Source organism: Pelophylax lessonae, assembly GCF_965119305.1.
Source record: "Pelophylax lessonae genome assembly, chromosome: 5".
Lineage (NCBI taxonomy): Eukaryota > Metazoa > Chordata > Amphibia > Anura > Ranidae > Pelophylax > Pelophylax lessonae.
The window spans coordinates 517,144,832-517,168,885 of record NC_138772.1 but is presented as its reverse complement, the minus strand read 5'-3'; the positions used below and the strand labels follow the sequence as shown (position 1 = coordinate 517,168,885).

Genomic DNA, 24,054 nt, shown 5'->3' with positions numbered 1-24,054 from the left:
GAGTTGATATCTCAAGACAGTGACAAAGTTACATCGGTGCTGCCATTACAAATGCCAAAAATTGAAGCCACCTGTTCTCATTTTTGAAATCAAAAATCTGGAAGATTGCGATCTGTAAGATAATAAAGCTGCATCATTTAGGTTATGGAAAAGAGCCACTTTAGCTCAACAACTGGGGATCTTTTTATGTGCGGTTTTGTTTTTATTTTAAGGCGTTCCTGGCAATCGTACCATTTAAAGTGTTACTAAACCCACAACAGTAAAGTCCGTCTATATAGGCAGTATAGCATGCTTGTTCTACTTGCTGTGGAACCTAAGGGGTTAATCCTCCGCATTGTGTAAAAAGGCTGTTTGATCCTGTCTTCTCTGATCCTCACCTTCTTCCATTGACTCCTAATAATTTCCTGATAACACAGAGTCTATGGAGTCAGGCTGCACATGCTCAGTTTGGTGTTTATTGCTAAAGAGGTTTTTTTTTCTTGGGAGGATGCATGTGATCGGCACAGGGCCAATCCGCATTGTCCTGAGGGTCAGGGGTCCAACACAGGGCCAATCATCACTGTCCACAGGGCCAGGGGTCCATCACAGGGCCAATCATCACTGTCCAGAGTGTCAGGGGTCCAGCACAGGGCCAATCATCACTGTCCGGAGGGTCAGGGGTCCATCACAGGGCGAATCAGCATTGTCCAGAGTGTCAGGGGTCCATCACAGGGCCAATCATCACTGTCCAGAGGGTCAGGGGTCCATCACAGGGCCAATCATCACTGTCCAGAGTGTCAGGGGTCCAGCACAGGGCCAATCATCACTGTCCAGAGGGTCAGGGGTCCATCACAGGGCCAATCATCACTGTCCAGAGTGTCAGGGGTCCAGCACAGGGCCAATCATCACTGTCCAGAGGGTCAGGGGTCCATCACAGGGCGAATCATCATTGTCCAGAGTGTCAGGGGTCCATCACAGGGCCAATCATCACTGTCCAGAGGGTCAGGGGTCCATCACAGGGCCAATCATCACTGTCCAGAGTGTGAGTGGTCCAGCACAGGGCCAATCAGCATTGTCCAGAGGGTCAGGGGTCCAGCACAGGGCCAATCAGCATTGTCCTGAGTGTTAGGGGTCCAGCACAGGGCCAATCAGCATTGTCCTGAGGGTCAGGGGTCCAGCACAGGGCCAATCATCACTGTCCAGAGGGTATGGGGTCCAGCACAGGGCCAATCATCACTGTCCAGAGGGTATGGGGTCCAGCAATCTCATAGGTCAGTCAGAAAACTCCTACAAGTTTTAACCAGGCTGGACACTGATAGAAGTCACAAGACTACTATATATTTCTGATGAGAAAATGTATTTATTAGTTTATATTTACTAAAATAATTGCATTTCCATGTTCTGTGGGAGACCAGATAAAGTTTATGTAGGGTGCAGGGTTTTACACTTTTTAATCACTTCTGAACCGGAAGGTTTTACCCCCTTAATGAGCAGGTCATTTTTTTGCGATGCGGCACTGCTTTATTTTAACTGACAATTGATCACCTCTGAGGTCTTTTATTTATTGCGCAATAAAAAAAAAAAAAAAAAGTCTGACCGTTTTGAAAAAAATATATATATTTTTTTACTTTATGCTATAAAACACATCCAGTAAAAAGTCTAATTTTTTCATCATTTTAGGCCAATATGTATTCTGCTACATATTTTTGATAAAAAAAAAATCCCAATAGGTTTTTATTGATTGGTTTGCGCAAAAATGATCGCATCTACAAACTAGGGGATAGATTTTTGGCATTTTTGTTTTCTAGAATTGGCGGTGATCAGCGGTTTTTAGCGGGACTGCAGCATTGCGGCAGACAGATCGGACACCTAACTGACAGTTTTGACACTTTTGAGGGGACCGGTGACATAACAACAATGATCAGTGCTAAAAATATGCACTGTTACTGTACTAATGGCACTGGCAGGGAAGGGGTTAACACCAGGGGCGATCAAAGGGTTAAGTTTGTCCCTAGGGGGTGCTTGCTAACTGTGTGGGGGATGGACTCACTAGATGAACATAGAGACCTGTGTTCCTCAATAGCAGGAACACGGGATCCCTGTGTTCATCTGTGACATGACTATGTAAACAAGGCAGACCGCCGTTCTGTCTCATTGGGGAACAATCGTAGGTGGCCGGAGGACACCGTGTCCGTGGGACCCACTGATTGGCTCCCCCTCTGTCCAATCAGCGCGCACCCCCATTGGCTATTACATGAAATGACGTACAGGTACATCGTTTCGCTTAACCACTTGCCGACTGCCGCACGACTATTTACGCCGGCAGTCAGCCCCTCACAGGCAAAGTGACGTAGATCTACGTCGCTAGCCTGTGAGGGTCTAGGGAGCAAGCGCGCCCTCCCGCATGGTCACGGACCCCCCCGCGCGCGTGACCGTCGGACCCGATGACCGCCGGTCACTCGGCGATCGTCGCTGCAGAGGGAGAAAGTCAGGCGGCTGATGTAGCCGCCTGTCATTCTCCCCTGTGTAGAAACAGTGATCATACGGTTCTACTATGTAGGACCGTTGATCATTGTTCCTGCAGCTCAAGCCACAGCCAATCACAGTTAGAATCACGCCCCTAGGGACACACATAACCCCTCCCTCTCAGAAAAAGTTAACCCTGATTTCTCTGATTACTGTAGAAATGTCACTGGTAACCCCAAAAGTGTCAAAAATGTCAGTCAAGGGTCCGATCTGTCCGCCGCAATTTCGCAGTACCGCAAAAAAAAAATCGCAGATCGCCGCCATTACGCGTTAAAAAAAAAAAACAACAAAAATGACAAAAATCTTTCCCTTTGTTAGTAAACGCGATAACTTTTGCGCAAACCAATCAAAATACGCTTTTTGCGATTTTTTTTTTTTTTTTTACCAAACAGATGTAGCATAAAACAAATTGGCTGAAAATTTTAAAAAATCTTGATTTTTACATTTTTTTTGGGGGGGAATTTCATATAAAAAAATGTGAAAAATATTGCTATTTTTGCAAAATTGACGCTCTTTTTTTATTTATAGCGCATGATCAAAAAAATCGCACAAGTGATCAAATACCACCAAAAGAAAGCTCTGTTTGTGGGAAAAAAAGGATGTCAAATTTGTTTAGGTACAGCGTCGCACAACCGCGCAATTGTCCGTTAAAGTCACGCAGTGCCGAATCGCAAAATAGGCCCAGGTCAGGAAGGGGGTAAAATCTTCCGGGGCTTAAGTGGTTAATATAGCCGACCTGCCGCAGTAAAAGTGCGGCGGCTGGTGGGCAAGTGGTGAAGACTGGTACATGCACACCGAAAGTCGTCTGGGTCAGCAGGAATTCTGACGGGGAAGGGAAGATGTCCCCACTGTCAGTACATAATAGCACAGTGGGAGAGATCCCTGCATCGCACATTGTTGTGTTGATGAATGGACCTGTCAGGTGTTTTTTCCTTCGCCTTACTGGTTGAACGAAAAAAAAACTAAAATGTATACCCAACTTTAGTTTCACTTCCTTATTTCTGGTGGCCACTTTGCATGCTAATTTGGCCTCTGCTGTGTTGCCACCGGAGTGCACCTGCTCCTGTTCTCTTTCCCAGAAAGAACCTAGTTCTCCGTTCCATACATTTACAAGCTGCATCTGTCATAGGTAGGAACTCCTCCAACTTGGTAATTCACAGTGACTACTCCAGGGGACTTGCTGTCATAATAGAGCAAATCAAATCAGTGTGCTTCATGGGACATGTAACATGCTGTGGATTGGCCTTACCCACAGACCAAGACCATACAATGGGGAGAAGAAGGAATCAATTCTGTGATGAGGATAAATGTTTTAAAAACTGTATTTCTGCTGTAAAGTTTCCTGTTACTTATGGATGAATTGTTTACCATTTGTGTTTTCAACCCATATGCCTAGAGGGATGTAGAAGGTTTACATAAATTTTTTAAGACAAATGGCCTTGACTGTGCCTTGGTTTTCCCAGACGGTTTCTAGACCACAGACCCTTCCAATGGCTCTGAGCATGCACCATAGTCAATAACACACGAACAGAAGAGCGCTTAAGCCTCGTACACACGCAACGATTATCGGCCGACTTTTGTCCAGTGTTGTTGTGTTGGATGAAATGTGCTCTAGACTGCACACGAATTTTCTCGGCCAACAAAAATCTACTTCAGAAGTGATGTCATGTGCTGGTTTACTTTCCGTGTGTTTTTTCATCTCTGAGCATGCCCAGTCTTGCTCATCAGATTTTTGTCTGTCGAAATCTGTACTGACTGACGGAAAATCGGCCGTTGTGGTGACGGCCAACAAAAATGTTATAGCCTGCACACCAGATTTTTTTCGGCCGAAAAGTCTAAATCTGTTGTCGGAAGCATCATACTAACAAGCCGAAAAACGGCCGATCGGACGTTGGCCGAAAAATCACGGCCAACTATCGACGCGTGTGTACGAGGCATTAGAATCAGGCTTGTCGGTGAAGAAAGCCCAATGGTCAATGATCACAAATAAATGGCAAGCAAGAAGCCCCACGGTGATTATCATAAAGAATCCGGTCTTTGCCAACATAAACAGGGATAAAACAAAAGATTAAAATCTTATGATGGCCGCCTGGATGGAAAACCTTGCTGCTCACTGGGGCTGCGTCTTGCTTCCTTGTCACTCAGGGAGATGACCATGGATGCCAGTGAAATGGCAGTGACCGGGATGGCGCTCTGGACAGGGGAAACGCTGGATGATCGGCAGATGGACAAGAGCCAAAGGGAGTGATGAAGGCAGCGTTCCGAGTCAGTGGAACGCCCTGAGGAAATATTTGTAAACAGGGTGACCGGTGATGACGTCAATCACTGCGCCAGGAAGCCGGACATCAGCCTGAGGAGCGTGCAGGCGGTGGAAGGCAAGCCGAGTCGAGCCTGGCCAGAAAATGTTTGGTAAAAGGGGCTAGAGTAGAGGATTTGTAAGTACAGATACTCTTTAAAGGATAAATGCACGTCTTTTTGCAGATAAAAAAATGTGCATTTATTTATTTTTTGAATTGGGAGCCTGGAAAGCATTGCACCCACAAACAGCAGATCGTGGGTGCTATGCAGGGCTATTGCAGGCTCTGTGTGTAAGCTGTTCATCGTACTACCAGGCAGTTACACATCAATGAACTACCACAGCGCTCAACAGCGCCGTGCTAGTTTGAGAGCTACAGTGCCTTGAAAAAGTATTCATACTCCTTGAAATTTTCCACAATTTGTCATGTTACAACCAAAAATGTAAATGGATTTTTTGGGGTTTTATGTGATAGACCAACACAAAGTGGAAGGAAAATAAATGGTTTTTCACTTTTTTTTTTTTTTTACAAATATCTAAAGCATGACATGCATTTGTATTCAGCCCCGTTTTAATCTGATACCCCTCAATAAAATCTAGTGGAACCAGTTGCCTTCAAAAGTCACCTAATTATTAAATAGAGTGTAATTTAATCTCAGTATAAATACAGCTGTTCTGTGAAGCCCTCAGCCCCGGTTCACACTAGGGCGACCTGTGAGGCGACCTGGTCGCCTCACAGGTCGCCGCAGGTCGCCTCCCATAGGAAAGCTGCGGACCTGTTCTAATAGGAGCGACACAAGTCGCTCCAACCTAGAAAAAGGGTCCGGAGCTTCTTTGGGGCGACCAGGAGGCGACCGCCATAGACTTCAATGTTATGAAGTCCGTGGCGGCCGCTCCGAGGTCGCGGCGCGCTGCTCGCACCGCGATCTCGGAGGTCGCCCCTGCAAGTAGCGTCGCTCATATGTGAACCGGCGCTTAGAGGTTTGTTTAGTAAACAAACTGAATTATGAAGGCCAAGGAACACACCAATCCGGTCCAGGGATAAAGTTGTGGATAAGTTTTTAAGAGCCGGTTCACACTAGCGCGACTTGTCAAACTCCTCGTCAGCCTGAGAAGTCGCGCTCCCTCGCAGTCCATTGACCGCTACAGGACCCGTTCGAATAGGAGCGACACAAGTCGCTCTGACTTAGAAAAAGGGTCCTGTACTACTTCGGGGCGACTTGCATTGACTTCCATTATGTGAAGTCCCTGCAAGACCTCCGAAGTCGTGGTGCATGGGAATGCACAAGTCGCCCCCGAAGTCGCGCAGAGTCGTGTCGCCTTAGTGTAAACCGACTCTGAAGCAGAGTTAGGTTATAAAAAAAAAGAAAAAAACAAGCTTTGAACATCCCACTGAGCACTGTTCAATCCATCATCCGAAAATGGAAAGAGTATGGCATAACTGCAAACCTACCAAGACATGGCCGTCCACCTAAACTAACAGGCCAGGCAAGGAGAGCATTAATCAGAGAAGCAGCCAAGAGGCCCATGGAAACTCTGGAGGAGCTGCAGAGATCCACAGCTCAGGTGGCAGAATCTGTCCACAGGACAACTATTAGTCGTGCACTCCACAAATCTGGCCTTTATGGAAGAGTGAGAAGAAGAAAGCCAATTGTCGAAAGAAAGCCATAGGAAGTCTCGTTTGCAGATTTTTAAGAAGCCATGTGGGGGACACAGCAAACGTATTTTTGTAACTTGTATTTTTTGTTAGATGTGTCCAGTTGCCGAAATGGGGGTTTCACCATCAGAAGTTCTCTCTCACCTACTCTTCAGTGATAGCTGTAACATTTTCAATTATCCACCACTTTCTGTCTTGTTGACAGTGGTCACCAGGAAAAACCGAGAGGTGAATCCAACCAATGGGGGAAACAGACAACAGTAAAAAATGGATGTATCTGTGACAGTCCAGTGGGTTGAGAAAATAGCCAAGCGATTACGTTTTCATGGAACCTCAGATTTGCTTAATCTGGTGGCAGCATTCGTTTTCTTTGTACATTGCTCTGATTTCCTCATGCCTCTGTTTTCTACTCTCCATTTTCCAGCTTGAGGCCATAAATGCTCATTAACCACTTGCTGACTGCCTAACGACTATTTACGTCAGCAGTCAGCCCCTCACAGGCAAAGCGACGTAGATATACGTCGCTAGCCTGTGAGGCTCTAGGGAGCGAGCGTGCGCCGCCGGAGGCGCGCTCCCACTCGCTCACGGCCCCCCCCCCCCCCCGCGCGTGTGAGCGTCGGACCCGATGTCTGCCGGTCACTCGCGATCGTCGGTTACACCGGGAGAAAGGCAGGCGGCTAATGTAAACAAAGCCGCCTGTCACTCTCCCTTGTGTAACAGCCGAGATCATACGTTCCTCCTATGTAGGACCGTAGATCTCTGCTGTTACGTGAAAAGCCACATCCAATCACAGTTAGAAGCACGCCCCTAGGGACACACTTAACCCCTCCTTCTCAAATAAAGTTAACCCCTTCCCTGCCAGTGTCATTCTTACAGTAACTGTGCATATGTATAGCACTGATTACTGTAGTAATGTCACTGGTACCCCCAAAAGTGTCAAAAATGTCAGTCAAGGGTCCGATCTGTCCGCCGCAATGTCGCATTCCCGCAAAACAAAATCGCAGATTGCCGCCATTACCCTTTAAAAAAAAAAAAACGATAAAAATGACAAAAATCTTTCCTTTAGTTAGTAAACACAATAACTTTTGCGCAAACGAATCAAAATACACTTTTTGCGATTTTTTTTTTTTTTTTTTTTTTTTTTTACCAAACATATGTAGCAGAAAACAAATTGGCCAAAAATGGTAAAAAAATTAGATTTTTACATTTTTTTGGGGGGAATTTCATATAAAAAAAATGTGAAAAATATTATTTTTGCAAAATTGTCGCTCTTTTTTTGTTTATAGCGCATGATCAAAAAATCGCACAGGTGATCAAATACCACCAAAGAAAGCTCTGTTTCTGGGAAAAAAAGGACATCAATTTCATTTGGGTACAGCGTCGCACGACCGCGCAATCGTCCGTTAAAGTCACGCATTGCCGAATCGCAAAATAGGCCCTGGTCAGGAAGGGGGTAAAATCTTCGGGGGCTTAAGTGGTTAAAATACTTTTCTTTCCCAAGTATCTTCAGCTTTTCTTTCACTTTCGTTAGGCTCTGTGTTTCTGCCAAGTAGCTTACCTAGTGCAGAAGAACAGATGGTCCCGAGGATACAAGGGTGGGTGTCCCAGCCACGGTTTCCATTGCACAGACACCTGTCTACCTTTGGCTGACTTTACCATGTAAATCGCAGTCATTTCCTCCTCTGTGGGAAGAGTACGGTAGAGTAGAAGAGTCTGCAGAGTTGTAAATGATGTTCACTCCTAAAGTCATTATCCTCTTCTCTTCTCACATTCCAAATAATGAGCATCGCTCAGCAGTGCCAAAATCCAGCTGTATTGTTCTATTAGGATTTCGTTTGATTATAACCCGGCAACCTCTGCTTACTTGTGTGCCAGCTGTGCAGATGATGATCACCAGAGAGGTCTTAGAATGAGGAAATACTGAGAAGCTTAATAGAGGTTTTTCATGTCTTCTTGGAATTGCAGTCTTCAGTTGTTTGGGTCTAGTACAGTTCTAATTGAACTAATTATAAAGTTTGCAGTGAATTTAGTTTATAAGTGCCTTAGAATGTTGTTAGAATTGTCTCCTTTTCCTAATCCTCAGGTCACCATGTCCACTGAAGATGGGAAAATTATCAGCGTTAAAGTGGTTGTAAACATCAGACATGAGAAATGATGAACAAAGCATTTCCCTCTATAGTGTGTACTTGACTCGATTAACCACTTAAGCCCCAGAAGATTTTACTCCCTTCCTGACCAGGGCCTATTTTGCGATTTGGCACTGCGTGACTTTAACAGACAATTGCGCGGTCGTGCGACGCTGTACCCAAATGAAATTGACGTCTTTTTTTTCCCACAAACGGAGCTTTCTTTTGGTGGTATTTGATCACCTGTGCAATTTTTTGATTATGCGCTATAAACCAAAAAAGCGACAGTTTTGCAAAAATTACAAGATTTTTCACATTTTTTTATATGAAATTTCCCAAAAAATAAAAAATCCTATGACTCCGGTGTTCTTGTTGGGTGTTCTCTAGTATTGACAGGCCCTCAATGAGTGTCTAAAATAAATGCTAGCTTCTACTGGGCTTGCCTAGGAAATGAAAAAAGGTATTGTTTCACTTTAAGTACATTTTCATTTTACATACATGCTCTGGTCCCATTGTGTACTTAAAAGCGGGGTATGCCTGTACTCTAGTGAACAAGTTAAATATATCACAGAATTCATGAATAAATTGGAGTGCAAAAAGTCCTTTTGAAAAAGTCCACAGAAAGCCATCCATGCTCACTAATAAACACGCTCTGAACGTAGTTATTTACTGAATTGGATGTCTCCAGGTTCCGCCCTACGCTTTACGTCCCATTTGTTTCTTCTTAAAGTGGTTCTAAAGGCAGAAGGTTTTTTGCCTAACGGTAAAAAACCTTCTGTGTGCAGCTTCCCCCTTCAGTCCCCCCTCCACTATAGTTAACTGAGTCCTATCCTGATTCAGCGATGTGCAACTCTCCTGGGTCTCTCTCTCTCCTTATTGGGCTCACATAGCAGAGCGAGCCATTGGTTTCTGCTTCTGTCAATCGCAGTCAATGAGGAGAGCGCAGGGGATGGGTCCGAGCCACGCTTTGTGGGAGACGTCAATTAATGCCCTCCCAGAACTGGGCGACTGCACTGTAGCCGTCTTTCGACTATAGCACAGTAGGCAAATGCAGACTGCTGACAAAAGCACAGGTGCCAGGACGCAATTTCTAGTTGCCATGGTGACCTGGTGCCTGGGATTTATCGAGCCCTGCAATAAAATCGCTGTTCTTGGGGCACAGTTTAAGGGCACTGTCACACTGCTCCATTGAAAAAAATGCATTAAAAATGCATATGCATTTTTGATGCATTTTCTGGTTGTCATCCGCCTGTGAAACATGGATATGTGACTCAAAAAAAAGCACCAAAAATACAACTGAATGTGCATTTTGGTACATTTTTGATGCATTTTTCTATTAGTTTCAATAGGTAGCTGTGTTTTTGGTGCGGTTTTGAAAGGTGCATCCATATGCAGCGTGCAAGACTTTTCAGAAGCAGCGTAGTGGTGTGAAGAGTCCCATAGGATTTAAATGAAATATTTTTATTGTGTTTCTAGCAAGGAAAAACGCAGCAACAACGCATCAGTGTGAAAGGGCCTAAAGAGGAACTTCTGTCCCCTTACTGCTGGCCCTCCCCCTTTACTAATGCCACCTCTTTTAATGGTCTAGCGCCCGGGTCCCCAACCCTGGTCCTCAGGGCCCACTAACAGGCCAGGTTTGCAAGATAACTGAAACACATCCCAGGTGATATAATTTGCTGCTCAGTGATTGCATTACTCTAGTCTGCATCTCCCCAAGGTAATACTTAAAATCTGGCCTGTTAGTGGGCCCTGAGGACCAGAGTTGAGGACCACTGGTCTAGCGCATGTGCAGATGTGCCATAGTGCTGTTCCCATCCTTTGACCTGGCTGATATGCGCAGCTGCACGATCGTGTTGCAATTAGGAAGGGTACAGAAGATGTTCGGAAGAACACAAGGTCCTGTATGCTCCTAATCGCATTTTGTTCATGCACGATGCACTCGTGCGTGCACAGATGTGCCAAAGGTCGCTGCCAGCCAATCAGAACTCTTCAGCACATCTGCACACACGTAGATCAGGCATAAATTATTTGTTCCCTAGGTGGGAAATTAGCAAAAAAATATATCTCAAATGGGGGGGGGGGGGGGGTGTTGGAGCCAATTACAAGTGATATGTTTTTGGGGGTGAAGGCCCGCTTTAGGGAGAACTATTATAAAAGATACAATTTTGTGTCTAAGAGAATTTGCTGATGCAGGAAATTCTCTTGTAACTTTATACTATAATAATATATATAGTTCTGTATTTTTCAGCAGCATCCTGCAGAGAACTGCGGTCTTTTTATACAATGTACAGTATCCGGAACACAAGCTTTTCCTGGATCTGTCAGCATTTTAGATTTGGTAGGTTAAAGTTACAGATCAAAGGAATTCAGCCATTCAGCGGAAACCAATTTACCTTCCCAATTGTAAAGTATTTCACATATCATTTGGATCCATCAACCCCTGCGGTACCATGTGAATGCTAATCCAAGGCTACATATACAGTGGATATAAAAAGTCTACACACCCCTGTTAAAATGTCAGGTTTCCGTGATGTAAAAAAATGAGACCTAGATAAATTATTTCAGAACTTTTTCCACCTTTTAACCACTGAAGGACCAGGCCTATTTCTGAGACTTGTTGTTTACAAGTTGAAATTTGTATTTTTTGCTAGAAAATTACTTAGAATCCCCAAACCTTATATGCTTTTTTTTTTTTAGCAGAGACCCTAGAGAATAAAATAGAGATACTTTGTTACACTGTATTTCAGCAGCGATCTTACAAATGCAATTTTTTTTTATAAAAAATTAACTTATTTGAAATAAGAAATAAGTGAATTGCAAAGTTAGCCCAATTTTTTTTCTATAATGTAAAAGATAATGTTACCCCGAGTAAATAGATACCCAACATGTCATGCTTCAAAATTGCGCACACTCGTGGAATGGCGAAGAACATTGGTACCTAAAAATCTCCTTAGGCAACTCTTTAAAAAATTCTACATGTTCCTAGTTTAGAGTTACAGAGGAGGTCTAGGGCTCAAATTATTGCTCTCACTCTAACGATCGCGGCGATACTTCACATGTGTGGTTTGAACACCGTTTACATATGTGGGCGCGACTTGCGTATGCGTTCGCTTCTCTGTGTGAGCTCAGAGGGACGGGGAGCTTTAAATTTTTTTTTTCTTAATTATTTTACCTTTTATTTTTATACTGTGCCTTTTAAAAAATGTTTTGATCACTTTTATTTTATTACAAGAAAAGTAAACCTCCCTTGTAATAGAAACAAGCATGACAGGACCTCTTTAATGCATATAATGTATGAAGGTAAAAACCTTGAGCCTTTACAACCACTTTAATGACCAACTCTTTATATTCAGTGGAAGAATTGGGAAGCATGACAAAGCATTCAGATTTCTTAATTGTAATCCTGAAAGCAATTTTGTTATTTAAAAGTGGAGCTCCACCCAAAATGGGAAGCACCCCTTGTCCTTTTTTGCACCCTCCACTGCCACATTTGGCACTTTTTTGGGGGGGTGGAGAATGGTAGCGGGTACCTGGTTTTGACAGATACCCGCTCCCAATTCTGGGTCAGAACGCCTTGGCGATCTGTGACAATGACCAGCCCCTCCTCCTCCCCCCCAGCCTTCTGGGATACACACAGGTCCCAGAAGACTGCAGGACCATTCAGAAAGTGCAGCGCAGCTCGCACATGTGCAGTAAGAAACCGGCTGCGAAGCCAGAAAGTCTTTACTGCCAGTGTTCCTTACCTAAGATGCCCGGCGCCTGCACCCGAAACCAAAAGAAGAATCCACTCCGGTGCCGACATCCCTGGATCCCTGGACAAGTAAGTGTCCTTTTATCAAAAGTCAGCAGCTATAATGTTTGTAACTGCTGACCTTAAGGCCCTGTTCACACCTGAGCGTATTTCAGCTCCTAAAGCGCTCATCTCTGAAGTCTCAAAATGCCCAACAAGCAAAATCCAATTCATTTCAACGACCCCTGTTCACATCTGAGCGTTTTTGAGTATTTGAGCTTCTTTTTTTGTCAGATTACAAGCGTTTTTGTTAGATGTCAATGCCTGCCTCCAAACACCTGTAAAAAACGCCTGGAAAAGCCAGAAAAGGCACCTGAAAAAAGCCAGAAAAACGCCTGAAAACGATACGCTCAGGTGTGAATGGAGCCTCATTTTTTTGTGGGGAGACTGGAACTCTGATTTAACCACTTCAGTGCTGGGCACTTTAACCCCCTTAACCCTACCCAGGCCAATTTTCAGCTTTCAGTGTTGGCACACTCTAAATGACAATTGCGCAATCATGCAACACTGTACCCATATGACATTTTTATCTTTTTTTATTTTTTGGTGGTGTTTAATCCGCACTGGGGTTTTTATTTTTTTCTAAACAAACTAAAAAAGATCGAAAATTGTGGGGAAAAAAGTTTTGCGCTGTTGAGGCTGCACCGATGGGCGCTGTTGAGGCTGCACCGATGGGCGCTGTTGAGGCTGCACCGATGGGCGCTGTTGAGGCTGCACCGATGGGCGCTGTTGAGGCTGCACCGATGGGCGCTGTTGAGGCTGCACCGATGGGCGCTGTTGAGGCTGCACCGATGGGCGCTGTTGAGGCTGCACCGATGGGCGCTGTTGAGGCTGCACCGATGGGCGCTGTTGAGGCTGCACCGATGGGCGCTGTTGAGGCTGCACAGATGGGCGCTGTTGAGGCTGCACCGATGGGCGCTGTTGAGGCTGCACCGATGGGCGCTGTTGAGGCTGCACCGATGGGCGCTGTTGAGGCTGCACCGATGGGCGCTGTTGAGGCTGCACCGATGGGCGCTGTTGAGGCTGCACCGATGGGCGCTGTTGAGGCTGCACCGATGGGCGCTGTTGAGGCTTCACCGATTGACACGGACGGGGCTGCACTGATAACATGCACTGATGATCAGTGCCCTGGTTATCAGTGTAAACAATGTACTCCCTGTGCCCTGTCAGCCTTGCTGGTGATCACCTCTCCTTTCCTCACACAGACACAAGGTATAAGGAAAGGAATGCCGATAAGCAGCATGTCTGTTTACATGTGATCATTTGTGATTGGACACAGCTGATCACATGGTAGAGGGCTGCTGTGATTGGCCCTTTGTTCTGATCTGTGATCAACTGTGTGCAAAGGACACTGCAGTCACAGTGCGCATCCGATGTGCATCCCAGGGGGCAAGTGGGAGGCGCGCACGTGCGAGGACGTCCATGGATTGTGTGGCCTTTTGGGTACTTTTTAGTAGAGATTTTATAGGTTCAGTAGTTTTTAATGATGTTTTTGTCGAATGTGCTACTTCAGAATAGCTGTCTGCTTCTTATCTACTTATACTTTGTGGATTTGGAAAATTACAGTCAGCATTTTATTTCTGTGGAGGCTGGTCAGTGCGACTTTTAATCTGCAGGGATACTGAACTGTTATATGTAGTCTGACCTCAAGCTGAGTGGTGTTAAGTCAAATAAATGAAACTGACAACCCCGGCACTACAGTTTACCGAATTGTTTTAATTATACTGATATAAATTTTTAGTTGCAATGCCAGCTTTAACCACTTTACCACCGGAGGATTTTGCTGTCTTACGTCCAGGCCACTTTTTGCGATTCGGCACTGTGCGACTTTAACTGACAATTGCGCGGTCGTGCGACGCCGTACCCAAACAAAATTTTACGTCCTTTTTCCCCCACAAACAGAGCTTTCTTTTGGTGGTATTTGATCACCTGTGCGATTTTTACTTTTTGCGCTATAAACAAAAAAAGAGCGTAAATTTTGAAAAAATAATATTTTTCACATTTTTTTATTTGAAATCCCCCCCCCCCCAAAAAAAAATGTCAAAATCTAAATTTTTTTAAAATTTTTGGCCAATTTGTTTTCTGCTACCTATGTTTGGTAAAAAAATCACAATAAGCGTATTTTGATTGGTTTGCGCAAAAGTTATTGCGTTTACTAAGGGAAAGATTTCTGTCATTTTTGGTGGTTTTTTTTTTAACGAGTAATGGCGGCGATCTGTGATTTTTTTTTTTTTTTTTTGCGGGACTGCGACATTGCGGCGGACAGATTGGACCCTTAACTGACATTTTTGACACTTTTGGGGGTACCAGTGACATTACTGCAGTAATCAGTGCTATAAATATGCACTGTTACTGTAAAAATGACACTGGCAGGGAAGGGGTTAATTTTATTGGAGAGGGAGGGGTTAATGTATGCCTGGTGCTTACTAACGTGTGTGGGGGGAGGTGACTGAGTGACACAGGGACAGATCGCATGTTCAGCTATGCTGAACCCTGCAATCTGTCACTGTTTGTCAATTAGGAGATCGGATCTCCAAACTCGATTCCCCGACGATCGGGGAAGAGCAGCAGCGATTGCCGCTGCTCCTCCCCTGGCCCGACTCCCGCTGTAACTGAAAACAGTGGGAGAGAGCCTCCGGCGGCGCGCGAGTACTGCCCACAAGGGGAGGAGTCCAGCGAGGTAGGTCTACGTCGCTGGACGGAATCGAGCCACTTTGCCGCAGTACAGTCAACGTGACTGGTCGGCAAGTGGTTAAAGCCCAAATCCAGGGACCAGACAAAAAAAATATACTTACGGTGGATATTCCCACACTGCAAGGGTCAAATGTCTGCAGGGGTTAACGTTAAAGGGTTAAAGCCTAAGAGTATGACTAAAGCTGGCCATACATGGATTGAAATTCAGGCGGTTCTGCGGGGACCGGCTATATTTCGATCCATGTATTGGCTAGCTGGTTGTATACAAGTTGATCTATCATTTTACTTGTGTACAACCAGCCCGTCAGGTTTTTTCCTGAACGATCAGTGCCGCCGGCTATAGCCAGCAACACTTATTGTATTCTGCCAGCAAGGAAAGCTCCCTACTGGCAGAAAACAATAATAGCTCAGCGGGAGCGACTCCCCCATCCACATCAAGTGTATGAATGGAGGAATCCGTTCATTTTTTTTGTTTCATTGAAGGAAAGAAAATGAATCCTGTATGGGCTGCCTAAGGACATAGTATAAGGACAAATGCATTATTCTGCATTGCAAACACTTTGATGCTTGTGGTATGTTAATATAGATCTCATTTGCTGCTCCTGACTAATTTTCTAAAGGGAGTGTATTGTGGTTTTGTACATTAGTGCAATTAGTCTTTTTTTTTTTTTTTTTTTTCACATTAAGGTAATCATTAAATATAGTATTTTGCATTCTGTTTTTATATTCTTGGGTAGACCTTCAAGCTTATTTTTATGTTTTCTACTTTCCAATTCATCTAAAACGCCTGATGTTATGATTTATTAGATAGTAGGAGTTTGACAGCTTATGAAGGCACAAAACAAGCAAAAGCTGTTCTGCTGTTTCTTTAGCTACCCCGTAGTGCCCTGGGAATCCTTTGCAATGTGTAAAGTATTACTAAAGGCAAAACATTTTGTTATTTTTTTTTAATTTTTGGACCGAGTACATGGCCCCTGTCTGGAGTTTTTTGCCATTTGTTCCCTTCACTTTTGCGGGCGAGTTTGCTGGCCAATCAAGGACAGTGATACCTGCAGTGTGGGCAGGTGCCAAATCCTGCTGGAAAAGGAAATCAGCATCTCCATAAAGCTGGTCAGCAGAGAGGAGCATGAAGTACTCTAGAATTTCCTGGTAGAGGGCTGCGCTGACTTTGGACTTGATAAAACACAGTGGACCAACACCAGCAGATGACATGGCTCCTTAAATCACCATGGACTGTGGAAACTTCACAATGGAACTCATACAACTTTGATTCTGTGCCTCTCCACTCTTCCTCCAGACTCTAGGACCTTGATTTGCAAATGAAATGCAAACTTTTTTACCGTCTGTAGCACTGCCCCCACAAGGACTGCCAGATTTCACATTTTCGGGTCCTTCTGAGTTACCAGCATACAAATATTACAGTTTCAAATCCTTACTTTCTCCTTCCTCGGCTCGCTCCAATAATCGGTCCAGAGGTATTTTGGTTGTTTTTGTGTTTATTATAAATTAGAGAAAGGAAAAGGGAATAGTGGGATACTCCAACTTCACTATGCACAATGGTTGAGGACTCCTATCTTCAGGTACAGCCAGGCTGTTGAATCACCCTGCCAGTATGGGTGAATTTGGATTAAGTCTCTTTTCTCTTGATAAGATGACTTGGTAAACTAGCCATTATCTTCAGGACATTCTCACTGGTATCCTCTTTCTCTTCACTGCTGAAACCCATCCACTGACTAACCTACACGTGGGGTGGCCCCCCTCAGGTCAGGCCCTTTGACGCGAGTCACTGTACTCACAATACTGTGGTCCCAAGGTTTCCAGTGTCTCCCCCCTCAGTCAACTCTCCTGGACCTCTGGGTTCAGCTTCTCTCATCCGTTGCTCTGGCCCTCAGGACGACCTCCTGTGACTGCATGCCGCCACTGCTACAGAGGAGGAGGCAGCGGCCCCCCCTCTCCCTCCCGGACTTTGCTCTCCAGCCAAAGACCTTGCATCACATGTGCTCTTGGCTTTTATACAGTATCCCAGAATGCACCGAGGCGACCTGCCCCCTGCCAATCACCAGGACTGTATGAAAGCCTATGCATCCATTCGTCCGCTTTCCTCCCACTGTCCAACATGCCTCCCTGTTGGACCAGTGTGAAACACTTTTCTAGACACAATGAATTGCATACTGAGCACAATGAGCAGACCTCACTAACAGATCCTGCTCTCTGGTAGGCAGAGAACAATATAGATTTACCTGCAGCCTCTCTGGTAAGCAGATAAGGCTCAAAACTATACTCTCTCACTAGCACCTACCTAGGAGGGTGCTACAAGTCTATGATGACTTGAGAAGCCATGTCATCTGCTAGTGCCTACTATGCTGACCAGTTTTATGGAGATGCTGATTTCATTTTCCAGCAGGACTTGGCACCTGCCCACACTGCCAAAAGTACCAATACCTGGTTTTATGATTATGGTATCACTGTGCTTGATTGGCCAGCAAACTCGCCTGACCTAAACCCCATAGAGAATCTGAGGAGTATTGTCAAGAGGAAGATGAAAGACCCCAAACCCAACAATGCAGACGAGCTGAAAGCTGCTATCAAAGCAACCCGGGCTTCCATAACACTTCAGCAGTGCCACAGGCTGATCACCTCCATGCCACGCCGCATTGATGCAGTAATTCATGCAAAAGGAGTGCATACTAGCATACTACACTGTACACGGACATACTTTATTAGTAAGCAAACATTTCTGTATTAAAATACTTTTTTAAAAATTGGTTTTATGTAATATTACATACGAGATACTGAATTTTAGGTTTTCACTAGCTGTAAGCCATAATCCTGAAAAGTTAAAGAAGGAAATGCTTGAAATTTATCACTCTGTGTGTAACGCATCTATATAAAATATGAGCTTCACTTTTTTTGACTTACCGTAAAATCAATTTCTCTGATGTTCATTGATGGACACAGCACACACCCATCTGTGGAGTTGTAATTCTTTTGACACTGCTTGTAACAAAACTGAGAACCTATAGCAGAAAGAGAGAGAGTATACCCCCTGAGACTGCCTATAGGCGTAGTCAGACTTTTTTTCTGCCTAGTGTCCTACTCCTCTAGGGGGCAGTATAACCCAATGGTTAAGAAAATCAGGAGCTGTGTCCGTCAATGAACATCAGAGAAATGGATTTTACGGTAAGTCAAAAATCCAATTTTTAATAGTTTTTTAGAATCCTTTAAAGCAGAAGCTGGTGGCATAGAACATAAATGTTTTCAGTCTCAGTACAGTAAAGTGGATACTGAAAGATTTGCTCATAATAACCCCATGAGGCACATCGGGACCTCTACCCATGGGCCGTGTCTACACACTGGCAAGACAGCCTTATAATTAATGTGCTAGCTCCTGCCAGCACACCACTGTTTATTGCAATATGTTTCATTATGTATGCCGCCTTCATTGTAAATCATATCCTGTTCTTTTTTCTGTTGCAGAAAAACTAGAAGCAGCCCCACCATCCTCCCAGCAGCTGAAGCGCGGTAAGGTTGCAAAACATTGATGAATGATATCTACTGATTAAAATAAAGGAACCAACACCTGAGTATAGTGATAAACTGATCTGCTCAGCCAGTAATTCCGCAAAATTTCTGCCAGAGCTGAGAAAACAAAATTGGAATTTGTGATCCACTTTGTGGATCTGCCACTAAAGTGACTGACACTTCTAAAAAGGAGTTGACTAAAGTGTCACAATGCAGGTGACCAGAGATGCCTATGCATCCCATCAATTATGTTGTGGAGCACCCAGGACCTCTAAAACACTCAGAGCTCTAAATGACTTATACAAGCTTCCAACTATGGAGTCGACTTTAGGCTCTGTGACTTCCTACCTCCTGTGCATTGAAGCCATCACAAGGCATGGGAGGTTGGCAGAACTTTAGGTTTTTACTGGTACAGGATGCAAGACACTGTAACACTTTTCCAAAATTATCATAGTTCTTTCAATTAAATGTTTCATTTCTGCCTTCCCTACTTTGCTGCCTTCCCCACGTTTCTACCTTCCCATCGTTTCAGTCCTCTCCATAATTCTGCTTTCCCTACATTTCTGCCTTATTCATGTTTCTGGCCTGCCAGTGTTACTGCTTTCACCTTCATTTCTGCCTTCCCCTTCATTTCAGCTTGCTCCATATTTCTGCCTTTTCCATGTTTCTTCCTCACCCACGCTGATGCATTTTCCACGTTTCTGGCCCTTCCACGTTTCTGGCCCTTCCACGTTTCTGGCCCTTCCACGTTTCTGGCCCTTCCACGTTTCTGGCCCGTCCACGTTTCTGGCCCGTCCACGTTTCTGGCCCGTCCACGTTTCTGGCCCGTCCACGTTTCTGCTTTCTCCTTAATTTCTGCCTTTTGTACATTTCTTCCTTACCCATGCTCCTGTCACTTCCACACTTCTGCTTTCTCTATGTTTCTGCCTTTTCCACGTTTCTGCCCTTTCAATGTTTCTGCTTTCCCTTAGTTTCGGTCTGCTTCATATTTCTGGTTATCCTAGGTTTTTGGTTTTCATACATTTGTCTTTTTCACGTTTTTACCTATTTTTCAAGTTTTTGCCTTTTTTCACGTTTTTACCTTTTTTTTTCACATTTTTGCCTTTTCCACGTTTCCACATTTTTATTTGCCTTAGTTTCTGTCTTCATCATATTTTTCGTCATCCAACGTTTTTCGGCCTTTTTGCACTTTCCTCGTTTCTGCTTTCCGTTAGTTTCTGTCTGTATCATATTTCTTGTTTTCTTACGTTTCTGTCTTTTCCACGTCTCTTCCTTCCCCACGCTTTGGTCTTTTCCACGTTTTCCACGTTTTCTGCTTTTTCCACGTTTCTGCTTTTTCCACATTTCTGCTTTCCCCATGTTCCTTCCCTTTCCACATTACTGCTTTCCCTACATTTCTGCCTCTTCAATTTTTCTGCTTTTTCTTCATTTCTGTCTGCTCCATATTTCTTCTTTTCTTACATTTCTTCCTTTCCCGTGTTCAGGCTTTTACCACGATTCTGCCTTCTGTCTTTGCTCATGCTCTCTATCTACCTTCCTGCTCAAACCTGACAGGTACACGTTACATGGAACAGGTGATTTGCAAATAAGCCTCTCTATAAAATGTATCTTGGAGCAATGAATTGAAAAGCACAAAATGTTGCATTCAGAAAAGCAATCTCACAGCAAAACATAAACTATGCCTGTAAATTAATCTGCAATATTGAACACTTGTCGTTTAAAGGTCGCCTCATTTAAAATGTCATGATATTTAGATTCCTGCTATAATGCATTTTCATTTAGTTTCTGTGTATAAAATTCAAGGGCGGAATTAGTTTTATAGTTTTCTAGGTGTAATCCTACCTTCGAGATTTAAATGCTAGTAATGGCATCCATAACAATGGCCCTCGGGTATCACAAATGTTTCAAATGAAATTGCGTTGCCCAGCAGTGAGCCACATTGTCGCTGCCATTGTCTGCGGAGAAAAGGAAAGGGAGAATCTGCTGTTGAGCACAACACATATTCAGTATAAAGTTGGGAATTAAGCAAACTGTATACTCTGAAAAGCTCCTGGGCTTTAGGACTGCGATTATCTGTGCCTAGGTATTAAAGCTGGCTGAGCACGCAGCATCGGACTGAGATCTGATTAAACCTGAACCATTACCCTATTATCCTATAGAAATCCTACTACTCCCCGAACAGGCAAAAATAATTTCATCGCTAAACTGTTTCTCTTTCGTTCATCGATGGACACAGCGCTCCATAAATCATAACTACTGGGTTATATTACCTCCTCCAGGAGTAGGATTAGGCAGAACAAAAAACACCTGGCTCCGCCCATGGGCCATCCTCAGCTTGATATATAACCCCCCCCCCCCCCCCTCTGCTCTAGGTAATCAGTTTTAATCTGTCTAGTCAGGAGTAAGGATCTCTGGTCCTAGCAATTTTTTCTCCTTCCTTATATCTTTCTTGTTTTCTCTTGGGAGATCTACAGTCAACTGCCAGACTGGGTAACAGGCAGGATAACCTAGATCCAGTGGTCCCCCCAACCCAACCAGGGAGCGCGTGCACACCGCAGCTATGCGCTAGGTCGGCTGCGACATAGCCTCACGTACAGAGGCTGGCCTGCGAGTTAAACGTCTCGCAGGGTTGCATACGACCGGGCTTGTCCCTTGGCCAACAGCTCCCCTACTTTGGTGGCGAGGATTCCCTCTGGAGCGTTATCCGCACCATGGAAGGTTAAGTACAGTTCCCCCTCTCCCCTTTTGGCATTTTTTTTGCGGTGGGCGTGGGTAACCTCCAGGGACAGTCGGACCTGCCATCAGGTTCCCTCTCCTTCCATCCTTAAATCCCTCAGTGAGCTGGGCTTCCCCCACTCCCTTTCCCCCCTTTCTGGACCTGGAGTCTGGTGGGGGTCCCAGGGCAGAGAATGCAGCGGAGGCCCTGGGATAGTGTGTCTCCTGTCCTGGTAGTCTGGAGGGGTCCCAGTGTAGGAGACCCCTAGGTGCATACCCCACTATTTGCAGTGTGGTATAGTGCAGGGGGGTCCTGGTGCAGAGTGCGCAACAGTCTCCCCTAACGTGTGTCCTACCTTCGGGGGGTGCAGGGAAGATTCTGGCAGCTTGCTTCAGCATTTGTGGCTGGTGGTGGCCATTTTACATTGGTCTGGCTGGTCCCTGTTTGGCTGCCATGTTTGTGTAGCCCAATGATGTCTCAGAGGCCATTTTCCCTTAGTCTGGATGGTGTTTGTTTGGCGGCCATGTTTGTGTAGCCCGATTTTATCTTTTTTATTGTTTTTTTTTTTTTTTACTTGTAATGGTGGCAAACTGCAATTTTTTTTTTTTTTTTGCGGGACTGCGATATTGCGGCGGACAGATCGGACCCCTAACTGACATTTTTGACACTTTTGGGGGTACCAGTGACATTACTACAGTAATCAGTGATAAAGATATGCACTGTTACTATAATAATGGCACTGGCAGGGAAGGGGTTAACAGTATAGGGGATCAAGGGGTTAAATATGAGCTTAGGGGAGTGATTCCAACTGTGGGGGGCGTGGCTTCTGAGATGACCATAGAGACATGTGATCCCATATAGCAGGATCACATGGGCTCTATGATTATATCAGGGAGGACGGACGGTCGGGTGTGTTTACAACGGCCGACCGTCCTCTCTCAACGGAGAGCAATCTCGGGTGTCGGGCGGCAATTGGAATCGCCTCACCCACACATTGGACTCCCCACTGCCGAGTGGGGCGGGAGCGTGCCGCCTGCAGCGCGCGCTCGCCCCCTAGCTTCCCGCGACGCAGATCCGGTCGCGCTCGCCCCCTAGCTTCCCGCGCGCGACCGGATCTGCGTCAGTTTGCGCAGGAGAGCCACCCTGCCGCAGTAAAAAGGAGGCTGGTGGTCGGGAAGTGGTTAAGGACCTGGCTGACAGGAAAGCAGGGGCTGTGGCACGCAGCATGTTTACTATGGCTGGTTTGGCATTGCGGCCAATCTTTTCCTCAGCCCTGGTGTCTCAGACCCTAACAGAATGGGCCAGGCTTTTACGCTAGGGCTTGGGGGGTGAACAGGTCCCCGTTGCTTATGTTGATTTAGTGGACCAGTTGGTCCATGGGCTGCAGTTTATTTGTGATGCAGCTTTGGATACAGCTCCTGTGCTGTCCAAACTTTCTGTTTCAGCGGTGGTGATTAGGCACGTGCTGTGGCTTAAAGTTGGGTTCCACTAATTTTTGTTTTTATTAAAAGTCAGCAGCTACGTAAAGTGTAGATGCTGACTTTAATTAAACACACACTCACCTGTCCCATGATTCAGCAATGCAGCTGATTTCTTCGCTGGTTTCCGGCCCCGTGGACATCTTTTGTGAGCATCAAGGAGATCCACAAAATGTTTCTTTTGGGGGTACCCAGAAAGGGGGGCAAAGTTTGTTCTTTTCAGGTTTTTTTTATCCCTATCCAGGGAATTTATTTACCTAGTTCTGATTCGAATTCTGACGAGAGTGGTCCTTCCTCTGGACAAACTTCAGGAACCACAGGCTGCTGTCACACAGATACAGGGAGTGCAGAATTATTAGGCAAATGAGTATTTTTGAGGATTAATTTTATTATTGAACAACAACCATGTTCTCAATGAACCCAAAAAAACTCTAATATCAAAGCTGACTATTTTTGGAAGTAGTTTTTAGTTTGTTTTTAGTTTTAGCTATTTTAGGGGGGATATCTGTGTGTGCAGGTGACTATTACTGTGCATAATTATTAGGCAACTTAACAAAAATCAAATATACAGTATACCCATTTCAATTATTTTTTTTACCAGTGAAACCAATATAACATCTCAACATTCACAAATATACATTTCTGATATTCAAAAACAAAACAAAAACAAATCAGTGACCAATATAGCCACCTTTCTTTGCAAGGACACTCAAAAGCCTGCCATCCATGGATTCTGTCAGTGTTTTGATCTGTTCACCATCAACATTGCATGCAGCAGCAACCACAGCCTCCCAGACACTGTTCAGAGAGGTGTACTGTTTTCCCTCCTTGTAAATCTCATATTTGATGATGGACCACAGGTTCTCAATGGGGTTCAGATCAGGTGAACAAGGAGGCCATGTCATTAGCTTTTCTTCTTTTATACCCTTTCTTGCCAGCCACGCTGTGGAGTACTTGGACGCGTGTGATGGAGCATTGTCCTGCATGAAAATCATGTTTTTCTTGAAGGATGCAGACTTCTTCCTGTACCACTGCTGGAAGAAGGTGTCTTCCAGAAACTGGCAGTAGGACTGGGAGTTGAGCTTGACTCCATCCTCAACCCGAAAAGGCCCCACAAGCACATCTTTGATGATACCAGCCCAAACCAGTACTCCACCTCCACCTTGCTGGCATCTGAGTCGGACTGGAGCTCTCTGCCCTTTACCAATCCAGCCACGGGCCCATCCATCTGGCCCATCAAGACTCACTCTCATTTCATCAGTCCATAAAA

General features: G+C 44.9%; 1 protein-coding gene across 1 annotated transcript in view; it reads left to right on the top strand.

Moving 5' to 3' along the window:
- Positions 1-24,054, top strand: part of TMEM65 (transmembrane protein 65) — a 202,484-nt gene that overhangs the window by 90,405 nt on the left and 88,025 nt on the right. The window contains exon 2 of the mRNA XM_082257940.1: positions 18,546-18,590. Coding sequence (XP_082114066.1) covers positions 18,546-18,590 — 45 coding nt within the window. The remainder of the gene's footprint in view (positions 1-18,545; positions 18,591-24,054) is intronic.